This window comes from Rhinoderma darwinii, chromosome 5 (genome assembly GCF_050947455.1).
Source record: "Rhinoderma darwinii isolate aRhiDar2 chromosome 5, aRhiDar2.hap1, whole genome shotgun sequence".
In the NCBI taxonomy this organism is placed as follows: Eukaryota; Metazoa; Chordata; class Amphibia; order Anura; family Rhinodermatidae; genus Rhinoderma; species Rhinoderma darwinii.
The window spans coordinates 209,343,940-209,355,945 of record NC_134691.1 but is presented as its reverse complement, the minus strand read 5'-3'; the positions used below and the strand labels follow the sequence as shown (position 1 = coordinate 209,355,945).

General features: G+C 43.0%; 1 protein-coding gene across 2 annotated transcripts in view; it reads left to right on the top strand.

The window, feature by feature from the left end:
- The window catches only part of MARCHF6 (membrane associated ring-CH-type finger 6), a 375,114-nt gene that overhangs the window by 15,475 nt on the left and 347,633 nt on the right, over positions 1–12,006 (top strand). Inside the window, exon 2 of one of the 2 annotated variants that reach the window (XM_075826906.1) lies at positions 8,424–8,520. In XM_075826906.1, coding sequence (XP_075683021.1) covers positions 8,424–8,520 — 97 coding nt within the window. Of the gene's footprint in view, positions 1–8,420; positions 8,521–12,006 lie in introns of both variants that reach the window. The other variant, XM_075826903.1, reaches the window with a different exon arrangement.

Below are 12,006 nucleotides of genomic sequence, written 5' to 3'. Positions count from 1 at the left end.
GTTCTTCATTGAAGTCAATGAAGAGCAGCTCAAGATTTACGGCTGTCAAAGACGCCTCGCATAATACGAGGAGGAGCATTTACGTCTGAAACGACGCAGCTGTTTTCTCCTGAAAACAGTCTGTCTTTTCAGACGTAAAAGACAGTTCTCGTGTGCACATACCCTTAGGATGGTTTCACACACAGCTTTTTGTGTCATTTTTCATGGTTTTTTATTTTTTAAATAAATAATGGATTTCATTGTAGAAAATATGCAAAGTATTACAGTAGCTGCAGGGTAGCATTTCAACAAATCGTATCCACACGCTGCATGAAAGATCTGCCAAGAAACGGTTCATAAATTGACATGCAATTCTTTTTAATGTTGCGAAATCACTTTGCGCTTTTTTCCTATTGAATTCAATGGGGAATTAAAATCCACAACAAATAGCAAAAATTGCTAATCAGAACCCCCTCCCCCTTTTTAAAAAAATTTTTATTAATAAAAAAAACAATACTTACCCCCGGGCGTTGTCATAGCGACTCATTCCCCTGTTCTCTGTGCAGCCTGGCCTCCTGGGATGACGTTTCATCCCATGTGACTTGCAGTCAATCACATGTACTGCAGCGTAATCCCAGAAGGCCGGGTTTCACAGGAGCTAAGGGACGCGTTGCTATGACAACGGCCGGGGGTAAGTATTGGCTCTTGTTTTATTTTTTAAAGCACCGTTTTTCACAGCACACAATTTGGTGCGATTTTTCAACCGGAATTCGCTGCGGGTTCTAGGATGGATAAGCTGCGTACTTTTATGTAGCATATCTGTCCTGTGTGAACATACCCTTAGGAGCCAAAAACACCCAAGTGATTTTAATTTTTTGCCTGGAGACCTTCTGCATATACATACACTATATAAATAAACGCATTTGGGCACACCTCTTCTCATTAATTCAGGTGGTTCATTCAGTCTCATTGCCACAGGTGTGTAAAATCAAGCCATGCAGTCTGTCTTCCAAACCTCCTCTGGCATTAACATCCGCACAAAAACTGTGCGCCGGTAGCTTCATGGCATGGGTTTCCATGGCCGAGCAGCTACATGCACAATGCCAAATGTTGGATGGGGTGGTGTAAGGCAAGCCGCCTCTGGACTCTGGTCCAATGGAAACGTTTTACACAGTTAGGCTGGGTTCACACGACCATGTTACGTCCGTAATGGACGGAACGTATTTCGGCCGGAAAACCCGGACCAAACACACTGCAGGGAGCCGGGCTCCTAGCATCATACTTATTTACGATGCTAGGAGTCCCTGCCTCGCTGCCGGACAACTGTCCCGTACTGTAATCATGTTTTCAGTACGGGACAGTTGTCCTGCAGCGAGGCAGGGACTCCTGGCATCGTACATAACTATGATGCTAGGAGCCCGGCTTCCTGCAGTGTGTTCGGTCCGGGTCTTCCGGCCGAAATACGTTCCGTACATTACGGACGTAACATGGTCGTGTGAATCCAGCCTAAAGGTTGTACAAACACACAGGCCCATCAAGTTCAACCTATAATCCTTCCTAAACTTCCTTCCTGACTCCAAACATGGCAATCAGAATAAATCCCTGGATCAACGTCCCATCTCCAGAATTTAGTACTCCTAACTTGTAATATTATATTTTTCAAGAAAGGCATCAAGGACCTTCTTGAACTTGTTCAATGAATCAACCATCACAACGTCATGTGGCAGAGTTCCGTAGCCTCGCTGCTCTTACAGTAGAGAATCCTCGTCTGTGAGGATGATGAAATCTTTTTTTCCTCTAGACGTAGAAAATGCCCTCTTGTCATTGGTACAGGCCTTGGTGTAAAGGCCCTTTTACACAGGCCAATGATCGGGCAAACTAGCATTCAAATGAACGCTCGTTCCCAATCATTGCCCTGCAACATCAAAAACAACCGATAGTTGTTTTCAAAATCAGAGAATGCCATCCAGAAAAACGACTAAAATAGAGGTATATTGTCAATAATAACGAAAAATATTCTGTCTCGCGTGTCAACATCATTCATAGCTAGATGGCACTGGAGTCTTCTGGAAAAATTTATTAATAAAGTAAAAAAAAGCTTTGTTCACATCTGCGCTAGGAGGGCTCCGTTCTAACGTTCCGTCGGAGCTTTCCATTGGAACGGAGCCCTGACAGACCCAAACGGAAACCATAGGTTTCCGTTTCCATCACCATTAAATTCAATGGTGACTGATCCGCTCCCAATGGTTTCCGTTTGTCTCCGTTGTGCAAGGGTTCCTTCGTTTTGTCGGCTACGTCCCATTTAGTTTGTGTACGATTATTTTTGAGGACCGTTTATGCCATTAAGCTCATTCCTTAGCCTATGAAAATTGGTCTTTCTGAAGTTTAGTGCTTTTGTATTTGCTCTACTAAACATCTTATTAACCCGTTAGTGACCGGCCCATCGTGTTTCTACGTCGGTCACTAACGGGCCTTATTCCGATGTCATAGACTTTTTACGTCGCGGCATCGAAATAAGTAAACAGAGCAGGGAGTTGTCAAATCTCCCTGCTCTCAGCTGCCAGAGGCAGCTGAGGGCTGGGGGCATCCCTGCTCTGCCGGGTGAGATCGATATTAGTATCGATCTCACCCGTTTAACCCCTCAGATGCGGTGCGCAATAGCGTGCACCGCATCTGAGTGGTTTTGGAGAGAGGGAGGGAGCTCCCTCTCTCCCCACCGACACCCGGCGATAAGATCGCCGAGTGTCTGTGTCTCCAATGGCAGCCGGGGGCCTAATAAAGCCCCCCAGGTCTGCCTGTAGTGAATGCCTGCTAGGTCATGCCAGAGGCATGACCTAGCAGATGCCTGTCCGTGTTAAACGAGCAGGCAGTAATACACTGCAATACAAAAGTATTGCAGTGTATTATAAATGCGATCGCAGAATCGCATATTATAGTCCCCTAGTGGGACTAGTAAAAAAGTGAAAAAAAAGTTTAATACAGTTAATTTTAAAAAAAATGTGAAAAAAAAATGAAAAACCCAGCTTTTCCCCTTACAAAGTGCTTTACTATTAAAAAAACAAAATAAAGTTAAAAAGTTACACATATTTGGCATCGCCGCGTCCGTAACGACCCAGACTATAAATCTATTACATTATTTAACCCGCACGGTGAACGCCGTAAAAAATGTAATAAAAAACTATGGAAAAATTGCTGTTTTCTGTGAATCCTGACTTAAAAAAAATGTGATAAAAAGTGATCAAAAAGTCGCATCTACTCCAAAATGGTACCAATAAAAACTACAAGTCTTCCCGCAAAAAAAAAGCCCTCATACAACCGCATCGGCGAAAAAATAAAAATGTTACGGCTCTTCAAATATGGAGACACAAAAACAAATAATTTTGAAAAAAAAGCGTTTTTACTGTGTAAAAGTAGTAAAACATACAAAATCTATACAAATTTGGTATCGTTGCAATCGTAACAACCAGCTGAATAAAGTTATTGTGTGTTTTATATCACACGGTAAACGGCGTAGATTTAAGACGCGAAAAAGAGTGGCAAAATTTCAGGTTTTTTTTCTTTTTCCCCCCCAAATAAAAGTTAATAAAAGTTAATCAATAAATATGTCCCCCAAAATGGTGCTATTAAAAAATACAACTTGTCCCGCAAAAAACAAGACCTTATACAGCTATGTCGACGCAAAAATAAAAAGGTTATAGCTCTTGGAATGCGATGATGGTAAAACGTAAAAATGGCTTGGTCATTAAGGTCTAATATAGGCTGGTCATTAAGGGGTTAAAGGATACATAACAACTTATTATGTTGTCACTATTACCAGATGTCCCCTCAACCTGTACTTTCCTGTTCTGTGAAGTGACGAATCTTCTATCTCTGTCCCTTTCTCTATCTCGCAGTCAGATGAATGAGTCTGCTTTCGGCGAATGCCAGGAGAATGTTACCTGCCTTACTTCATTGTACCAACTGTTAGGGAGCACGGAAGGTTTCTACGGCACGGACACCTTCCCGCAAATATAAGTGAAGGTGTCTGTCAGCCATAGAAATGAATGGCTCTGTAATTACAGACGAAATCTACGGTCGTGTTTATGGGGTTTTAAAGAGAAACCTTTCACTACCCCATACATGTGCAGCTGAGCGCACCATGTTATAGGCGCTGCCGCACAGACCCTGGGCCATGGGGCACTTTGAATTACCTACCCTCCATTGTTCTGGAGATATTGGTGCCCGATATGTAAATTAGCCCCTGTACTGTCAGTGGGGCATTCCTGGGCAGGGGGCGTGACAGTGCTCTGACACTGTCCAGTCAGCTGTGGACAGTGTCAGAGCGGTTCTGCTGTAGGATATATCTCATGAGATCACACAGTAGTCTCCTAACTGGCTGACAGAATCTGGAGAGCGAAGGAAAACGCGCAGCAATGACTCACAGCACAGACGCCGCCGAGGCGGAGAAGCTCTACTCCCCTCTCCCACCGCCTCATTCACTAGTAGTGAATGACTCTACTTGGCTCCGTCCACACTCCTCCTGCTTTTAAAATGTAGATATTTAGCCGAAGCCTTATGTAGCGTTAGGACCAAAATGCATTTGCCGCGAGCTGTGGCCTGCTCAGACCGCCGCAAAGCAAAATAATCGTGTCGCTGGTGACACAAACACACACTTAAGTGGTGTGACGTCCTACAAATGGTGACTACAAAGAAAAGTTGATGCAGTGTCGATCTTTCCAAGAGAAACACATTAGGGGTGAGGTAATGAAATGTTTGACCAAATATAGCAGGCTTATTTTTAACTTGATGATTTTGTATGGCCCGTGAATGATGTTATAAATGGCCCTTGGCAGAAAAAAGGTTCCCCACCCCTGGCCTATGACATGGTGCACTCAGCTGCACATGTATGGGATAGAGAAAGGTTCTCTACGTTTGCTGGAGGACGATATTGCTATGGGGTTATTTTTCAAGGGTTGGCCTAGGCACTTTTTAGCTCCAGTGAAGGATAATTTTAATGTTTCAACATACCAAGTTTGGGAATGGCCCTTTTCTGTTCCATCAGTGCACAAAACAAGGTCCATAAAGGCAAGGTTGGGGGAGTTTGGTGTGTTAGAACTTTCTGGTGCGCTCAGAGCTCTGACCTCAACCCCAAAGTTTTCACAGCCACACTCCAAAAGTTTACCAGTTTTTAGGATTGCGGCATTAAATAAGTCGCAATACTCACACCCACCCACACGTGCCAACAAAGTTTATACATTTTACACTGTCCGGACCCGATCCTTAACGTAAACTCCTTTAACCGCTAATATGTTACGCTACAGTCATATTGATTACGATTATTACCTAGAAGAATGTCTAATATTTGTCAGATGGAAATGACACTTTCACCCACTGATAGTTTCCATAAACTATAATTTCCAACTAGTTTCACACAAAAAACAACCCATATTCGTTAAAGCGTTGGATTAGGTTTAGGGATTTGCGATTGATTAGGGATAGGCTGTGTTCACACGTCGAGGTCAGTTTGTGTTTTTATACTATATAGCTCCCTATTTAATTTTCATGCCAAAATTGGTTGGTGCGTTTGTGCGGTTTTGGCGCTTGTAATAGACGCAACTGTGAACGTGGGCATGTGTGGTATTTATGAACTCTCACGTCTTAGACTTTTTGCAGAGTACATTTTGTTTGCGTAAAAGGGGTCTGCCTAAGAACGCAGTTTGGTCACAAAGTCGACTAATCATCCAATATTTGTTTATAATGGCTGATGCTAAATTGCCTGAAGGTTGTGTGTATGAATTAAATTTCGATTTTGTAGCATAGTAGCTGTTTGCCCTGTGCAATATTTATTTTTTACACGTTTGTGGATGACTGCCAAATATTGCATGGCCTTTGTTTCATCATTTTTCAGAGCACAATATCTTGTGATATATATTTGTGGTGTATATGAACTTAGCACACCTTGATCTATTATTTTTACGTTGTTTTTGTGCGTAAAACGCTGTAGGTGAGTTTTAGACGTAAATGTATGTTTCGATGCATTTTTATTAAAAAATAATTCCTGTTTGTCACAAAGTTACGTGAATGTGGATTTTACTGCAAACTGTTATGAGCTCAATTGCAGTTGTCAGCAATCTTCTACACTCCCTTTAGTGGCAGCAAGGGATACTGTTTCGATACCGTGCACACTGAAACGGTTCGATACCGTTATTTCATGTATTTCGATACTAAGCTGTGTGGCCGCACAGCTTAGCATTGTAACACGTGAATGTATGAGAGCAGAGCTGCGGCTGTGTAACAGTCATTGCCTCACTTCTGAGTCCTGACATGTGCGTGCTGTCAGCAGGATGTCATGCGGCCGGCGCTGCACTAATGATTGCCGAAACTGAAAACAAAATGGCGGGCGCACTGCAAAACATCCCCATGTTCTGTCTTCAGTGCCTGAACCACCGCTCATTAGTTCAGCGCCTGCCGCATCACCTCATGCTGACTGCGTGCACGCGTCAGTTGCAGCCCCGCTCTAACGGCGGAGATGAGAGAGAACTCATCTCTGCCGCTACTCCCCTGAATGCTTTCGAGCAAAGCTGACCGCAGCATTCAGGGGAAAAGGAGAAGGAGGGATGCCCCTTGGATCGCATCACAGGAAACACAGGGACATTCCATATATGGGCAGACAGCCAGGGTCCATTGAAGGACCCCAGGGCTGTCTGACCATATTTCCTGTTATGGCATACTTGGGTATGTTCTAACAACTGCCTGAGTACTATCCGTACACAGGCTAATGTACTGGCATATAGATATATGCCCGTACGTTAAAGTTTAAAAATAAAGTAAAAACATAGTAATGTTAAATAAATAAAAAAATAATAACTTTACACCTTTTTCACAATAAACATTAAAATAAGTCTCAATACATAAAATATTCGGTATTGGCGCGGCTGTAATAACCTGCACAGCAATTTTTTGCGTCATTTATGATGTGTACACAGTAAAAAAAAATGAAACTGCTTTTTCACTTATTGTGAGGCACGAGGTGTGATGAATTTAACCTCCATGTGCCTCTCACATTAATAGTAATTATCCCCATTATGTACCTCACACATTAACCCGTTATGACTGGAAAACATGATGGGGTTAATTACTATTAACGTGAGGCACATTCAGAATGCATTACACCTCGCGCCTCACATCAGAAAATGGTAAGTATAGTTTTGGTATTGAAATCGCAATACTACACACAGTATCGGTATCGAAGTCCAAATTCTGGTATCGTGACAACCCTAGTGCCGGCCACAGATGGCAAGAATGTGTAGCGCACATATTTTTCTGTGAACTCTGCTGCCTGATTTTGTGACTGCGGTTTAGTATAAATGCTGCAGTCGGACAGTCCACAGTGCAGTGTCTATTACTACTGCACATGCTTTGTTTTACTTGTAGTAATGTTGATTTTTAATTTGTCAACTGAAAAAAATTGACTCTAATTTTGTCCCAAAACATTTTTTATTTGAAAAGTTTATCTTTTTTCTAAATGAGCCTTTATTAGACAAGTGACGTCACAGCCTCTGACGCTGTCCTCTCGGCATGAAGCTGCTTTACACTGTGAGAGAGGCTGAGGCTGGAGGGAAGGGGGGTCACTTCAAATAGCCATATCTCAGGCTGTGGAACAGCGATTCTCAGCGGTATCGTATGAAAGAGGAGATTCTAATCTTTCATATGACACCAGGATCGAAGTTCTAGCTGTGAAACAACCGGAGATCTCACCAGTTGAATACACAGTCCGGAATGGAAGCTGTATACTATATGATCACGCTGGGTAGGGAAGGGGGGGGGGGGGGGGAGCTGTAAGCTGATTGGACAGCGTCATACAGAAAACATCACACCGCCCAGAGAGCACAAAAAGCGTCACCTCCTATTTGGCTATTAGAGCCACATTAGCAGATCTCGAAAAATGCTCATAACTTTGCACATTTTTTATTTTTTTTTTAAAACCAATCACACCGTAGTTATCAGCAGCAAAGCGGCTATTAGATTAGTTAGTAGGTAGGACATTAATAAACTGGTGACAGATCTTCTTTAAGGTCCTATTGCACGGCCTGATGGGGGACGTGAAAACAAGTGCAGATCAAGTAGGCAGCTCGTTGATCGGTGCTCGTTTGCTTTTTTTTCACAAGGAGCAATGATTGGTAATGTATGGGGACGATCAACTGTTAGTACGATCGTTCGTTCCGTTATATTTCCGTCATGTCGGCACAAGGAGATGTGCTGCTGACAACGATAATACCCTTAGAGGCATTTTTCTGTAATACGATATACAGTATTAGAAAGTTTATTCATTTCTCTTGTACTATTGATTTATAGAATGCAAAGTTTGAGTCATTACTTTACAATTCAGATTTGTGGTGTGAATTTTTGTACTTTGCTACATGATCTTACATCAATAACTTTTTTTTTTTTTCCTTGCCCAGAAGATATATGTAGGGTCTGTCGATCAGAGGGAACTGCAGAAAAACCTCTTTATCATCCCTGTGTGTGTACTGGCAGTATTAAATTTATTCATCAGGAATGGTAAGTTAAAAATGTATTTTTGTCTTATTACTCTGGTTTAAGTTCTGTACAGGGGTACAGAATGCAAATTCAGTTGAAGGTTTAAAAAAAAAAGTCCGCTTAGAAAGTGTTGGCTCTTGCCACTTTGCACTGGTAGTCTTCTGCATGGACGGAAAAAAGCATATGTTTTTTACCATATTTTTTCAATACAGACTTTGCCAGGCTGTAATTACCAGCAAGACACGTGCTTTTATTATGTTTAACCTGTAATTGTCATAACTGCTGTAGTTCGTTTTAAAAACGCATGCAATTTTGTGGCTCTGGACACTACTGGTGAACACCGGAATGTTCGAATACACCATTAATAATTGGTGATCTCTCCGTGTAAGAAATTTCTCACTTCAAAGGGACCCTGTCAGATCAAATGTTTAATCCGATCTTCGGGCAGTATGTTATAGAGCACGAGGAGCAGATAAGTGTGAGAAATTATTCAATATTACCTGCTCTATAAATCCCTGTTGCAGCTGCGCTTAGGAGTCCAGTGGGTGGTCCTACTCAGTGATTGGCAGATATTCCGGTGTATACACTTAGTTTTCCCTGTATGACTCAATTGTCCGGACGACCCACTGGACTCTAGGCTATACTGAACAGGGGTTTGAATTAATAAATTACTGTTTATCCTGAATATTTTTGCACAAAATTATTTATTAATCTTCTCCGCTCCTCCTGCCTTATAACATGCTGCTTGCAGATAGGACCGTTTAGTCAATGTGACAGGTTCACTTTAAGGCCATGTTCACATGTTGTGAATTCTGTCAGGATATAGGCACAAATATATGCGACTTAATTTTGACACAATTCGCAAGCATTCCACCGACCTATGCATTTGAATTTAGTTCCTGTTCATGTAAACATAACCTAAAAGGGAATGCTCTTTGTTTAACCCCTTCCCGCCATTTGTCGTATGGATACGTCATGGAAAGCTAGTGCTTCCCGCATTTTGCCGTATCCATACGACAAATTGATGGCACTGGCTGAGTCGGTGCCATCATCGCTGGATGTCAGTGGTGTATTACAGCTGTAATGGCGGGGACCGAAATTAGCTTTGAGCCCCGCCATTAACCCCTTAAATGCAGCGGTCAAAAGCGATCACTGCATTTAAGGGGTTTGCAGCTCATCGGCACCCCAGCAATGAAATGAAATTGGAGGCGGGGCCTGAAAGGCTTCCGTAGCTAGCGTCAAGATGGTGCCGGCTCAGGAGCTATGCCGGCGGCGTCAGCAGTGGATGTCCACTGTATGTTACAGCTGACGTCCACCTGTAACGGCAGGAACCACAGCTAGCTCCGATCCCTGCCATTAACCCCTTCGATGCAGCGATTGAAAGCGATCGCTGAATCTTAGAGGTTGCTAGCAGATCAGCAGTCCTGCCATGCGATGGCAGGGCTGCCGACTTCTGCTATGGCAAGAGGAGGCCTGTCAGTGGCCTCCTGCTCTGCCATTATGGAAGCCGATTAGGCAAAAAACAAGCCATCATATAGCTCCGTCTACGAAAAAATTTCAAAGTTATGGTTCTCACAACATGGCGACAGAAAAAATACATTCTTTTTACAAAAGTAATTTTATTATACAAAAAGTTGTAAAACTTAAAGAAGTGCTGTATATTGGGTATCGCCGGAATCGTACTGACCCGCAGAATAAGGCCTCATGCACATGACCGTAGCCATGTGCACGGCCGTGATTATTGGGTCAGCCGCCTGCGGACTGTCAGCCGCGAGCTGCCCGCAAATCGCGGGACATGCACATGGCTGCGGCCATTGTTTTCAATGAGCCCGGACCGCAGAAGACGCCCGTAATAAGACATGTCCGTCGTTTCTGCAGTGCGGGCTCCCGGGCCATGCACGGACCGTAAAAACTACAGTCCCGTGCATGGCCCCATAGAAATGAATGGGGCTGCAATTCTCCCGTGGATTTTCGGGGGAATTGCAGCCACAAAAGCACGTCCGTGTGCATGGGGCCTAAGGTTAACATTTAATTTATAACACATGGTGAACGCTGTTTAATTATAACAAACTATGCCAGAATTGCAGTTTTTGGTCGCCTGGCCTCCCAGAAAATAGGATAAAAAGTGAACAAAAAGTTGCATGTACCTCAAATTGGTACCAATAAAAACTACAGTTTGACCTGCAAATAAACAGCCCTCATACCACTGTCTATGAAAAAATAAAATTTCGTTAAGGCTCCAATAAGTCAGGAAATTAAAAATATCCAGTTGTGCCGGCCCGAGGGGAACATTTCTTCTGTTTCAAGAGGCGATTTATCAAGGCCCTAAAATTAGGGAACCAGGAAGGGGAGGGCCCAAACATATCTGCTGGAAGCGAGGGTATACGTATTATACCAGGACAACACTGCCCAGCAAAATTCCCCAAACCTCAAAGGTGTGGAGTGTGGGCCAAAAATGGGGATAAGAAAGGACATTTATCAGTGTGACACCGGCCTGTGCAGAAAGGATTCTTCACAGCGGAACACACATCTATGGATTATTTAATATTTTTTTTTTTTTTTAACCCCATTCTTATACCACCTGACTATGCCCCTGATGTACTTTGCCCAGCTTACATGTACAACCACATTGTAAACGGAAACACCAGTAAAACTCCAAACAAAACTACTACCAAGCAAAATATACGCTCCAAATGGCAATCCCTCCCTTCTGAACCCTACGGTGTCCCCGAACAGCAGTTTACTTCCACATATATGGCATCACCATAACTAGGAGAACCCTTTTAACCATTTTTGTTGTGTCTCCAGTGGCACGACATATTCGCCACTGAAATGGCATATCTGTGGAAAAATTTTAATTTTTACTTTGCACCATCCGGAGCGCATTCATTTATGGAAAATGCCTGTGGGGTAAAAATGCTCACTACACCCCTTAATAAATGCCTTGAGGGGTGCGGTTTCCAAAATGGGGTCACTTCTCAGGTTTTTTTTTTTTTATTATTTCACATCAGAACCTCTGCAATTGTGAACCAATACTTTGTAAATCACCAAATTAGGCCTCCATTTTACATGGTACTCTTTCACTCCTGAGCCCTGCCAAATGTCCAGGAAAAAGATTAGGGCCACATGTAGGGCGTTTCTAAAACCGGGAAACACAGCATAATAAGAGAGCTGTCTTGTTATGGTGGCACAAGCCGGGCACCACATATTGGCGTATCTATGGATAAAAATCCCATTTTCATTCTGCAATATTGAGTGCACACTGATTTCTTCAAAACACCTGCAGGGTTAACATGCTCACTACACCCTAGGTGAATACCTTGAGCGGTGTAGTTTTCAAAATGTGGTCACTTCTGGGGGGTTTCCACTATTTGGTCCCACAGGGGCTTTGCAAATGCAACCTAGCGCCCAGAAACCAATCCAGCAAAATCTGTACTCCAAAAGCCAAATGCCGATCCTTCCCTTCTGAGCCCTACTGTGTGCCCAAACAGCAGTATATGACTACAA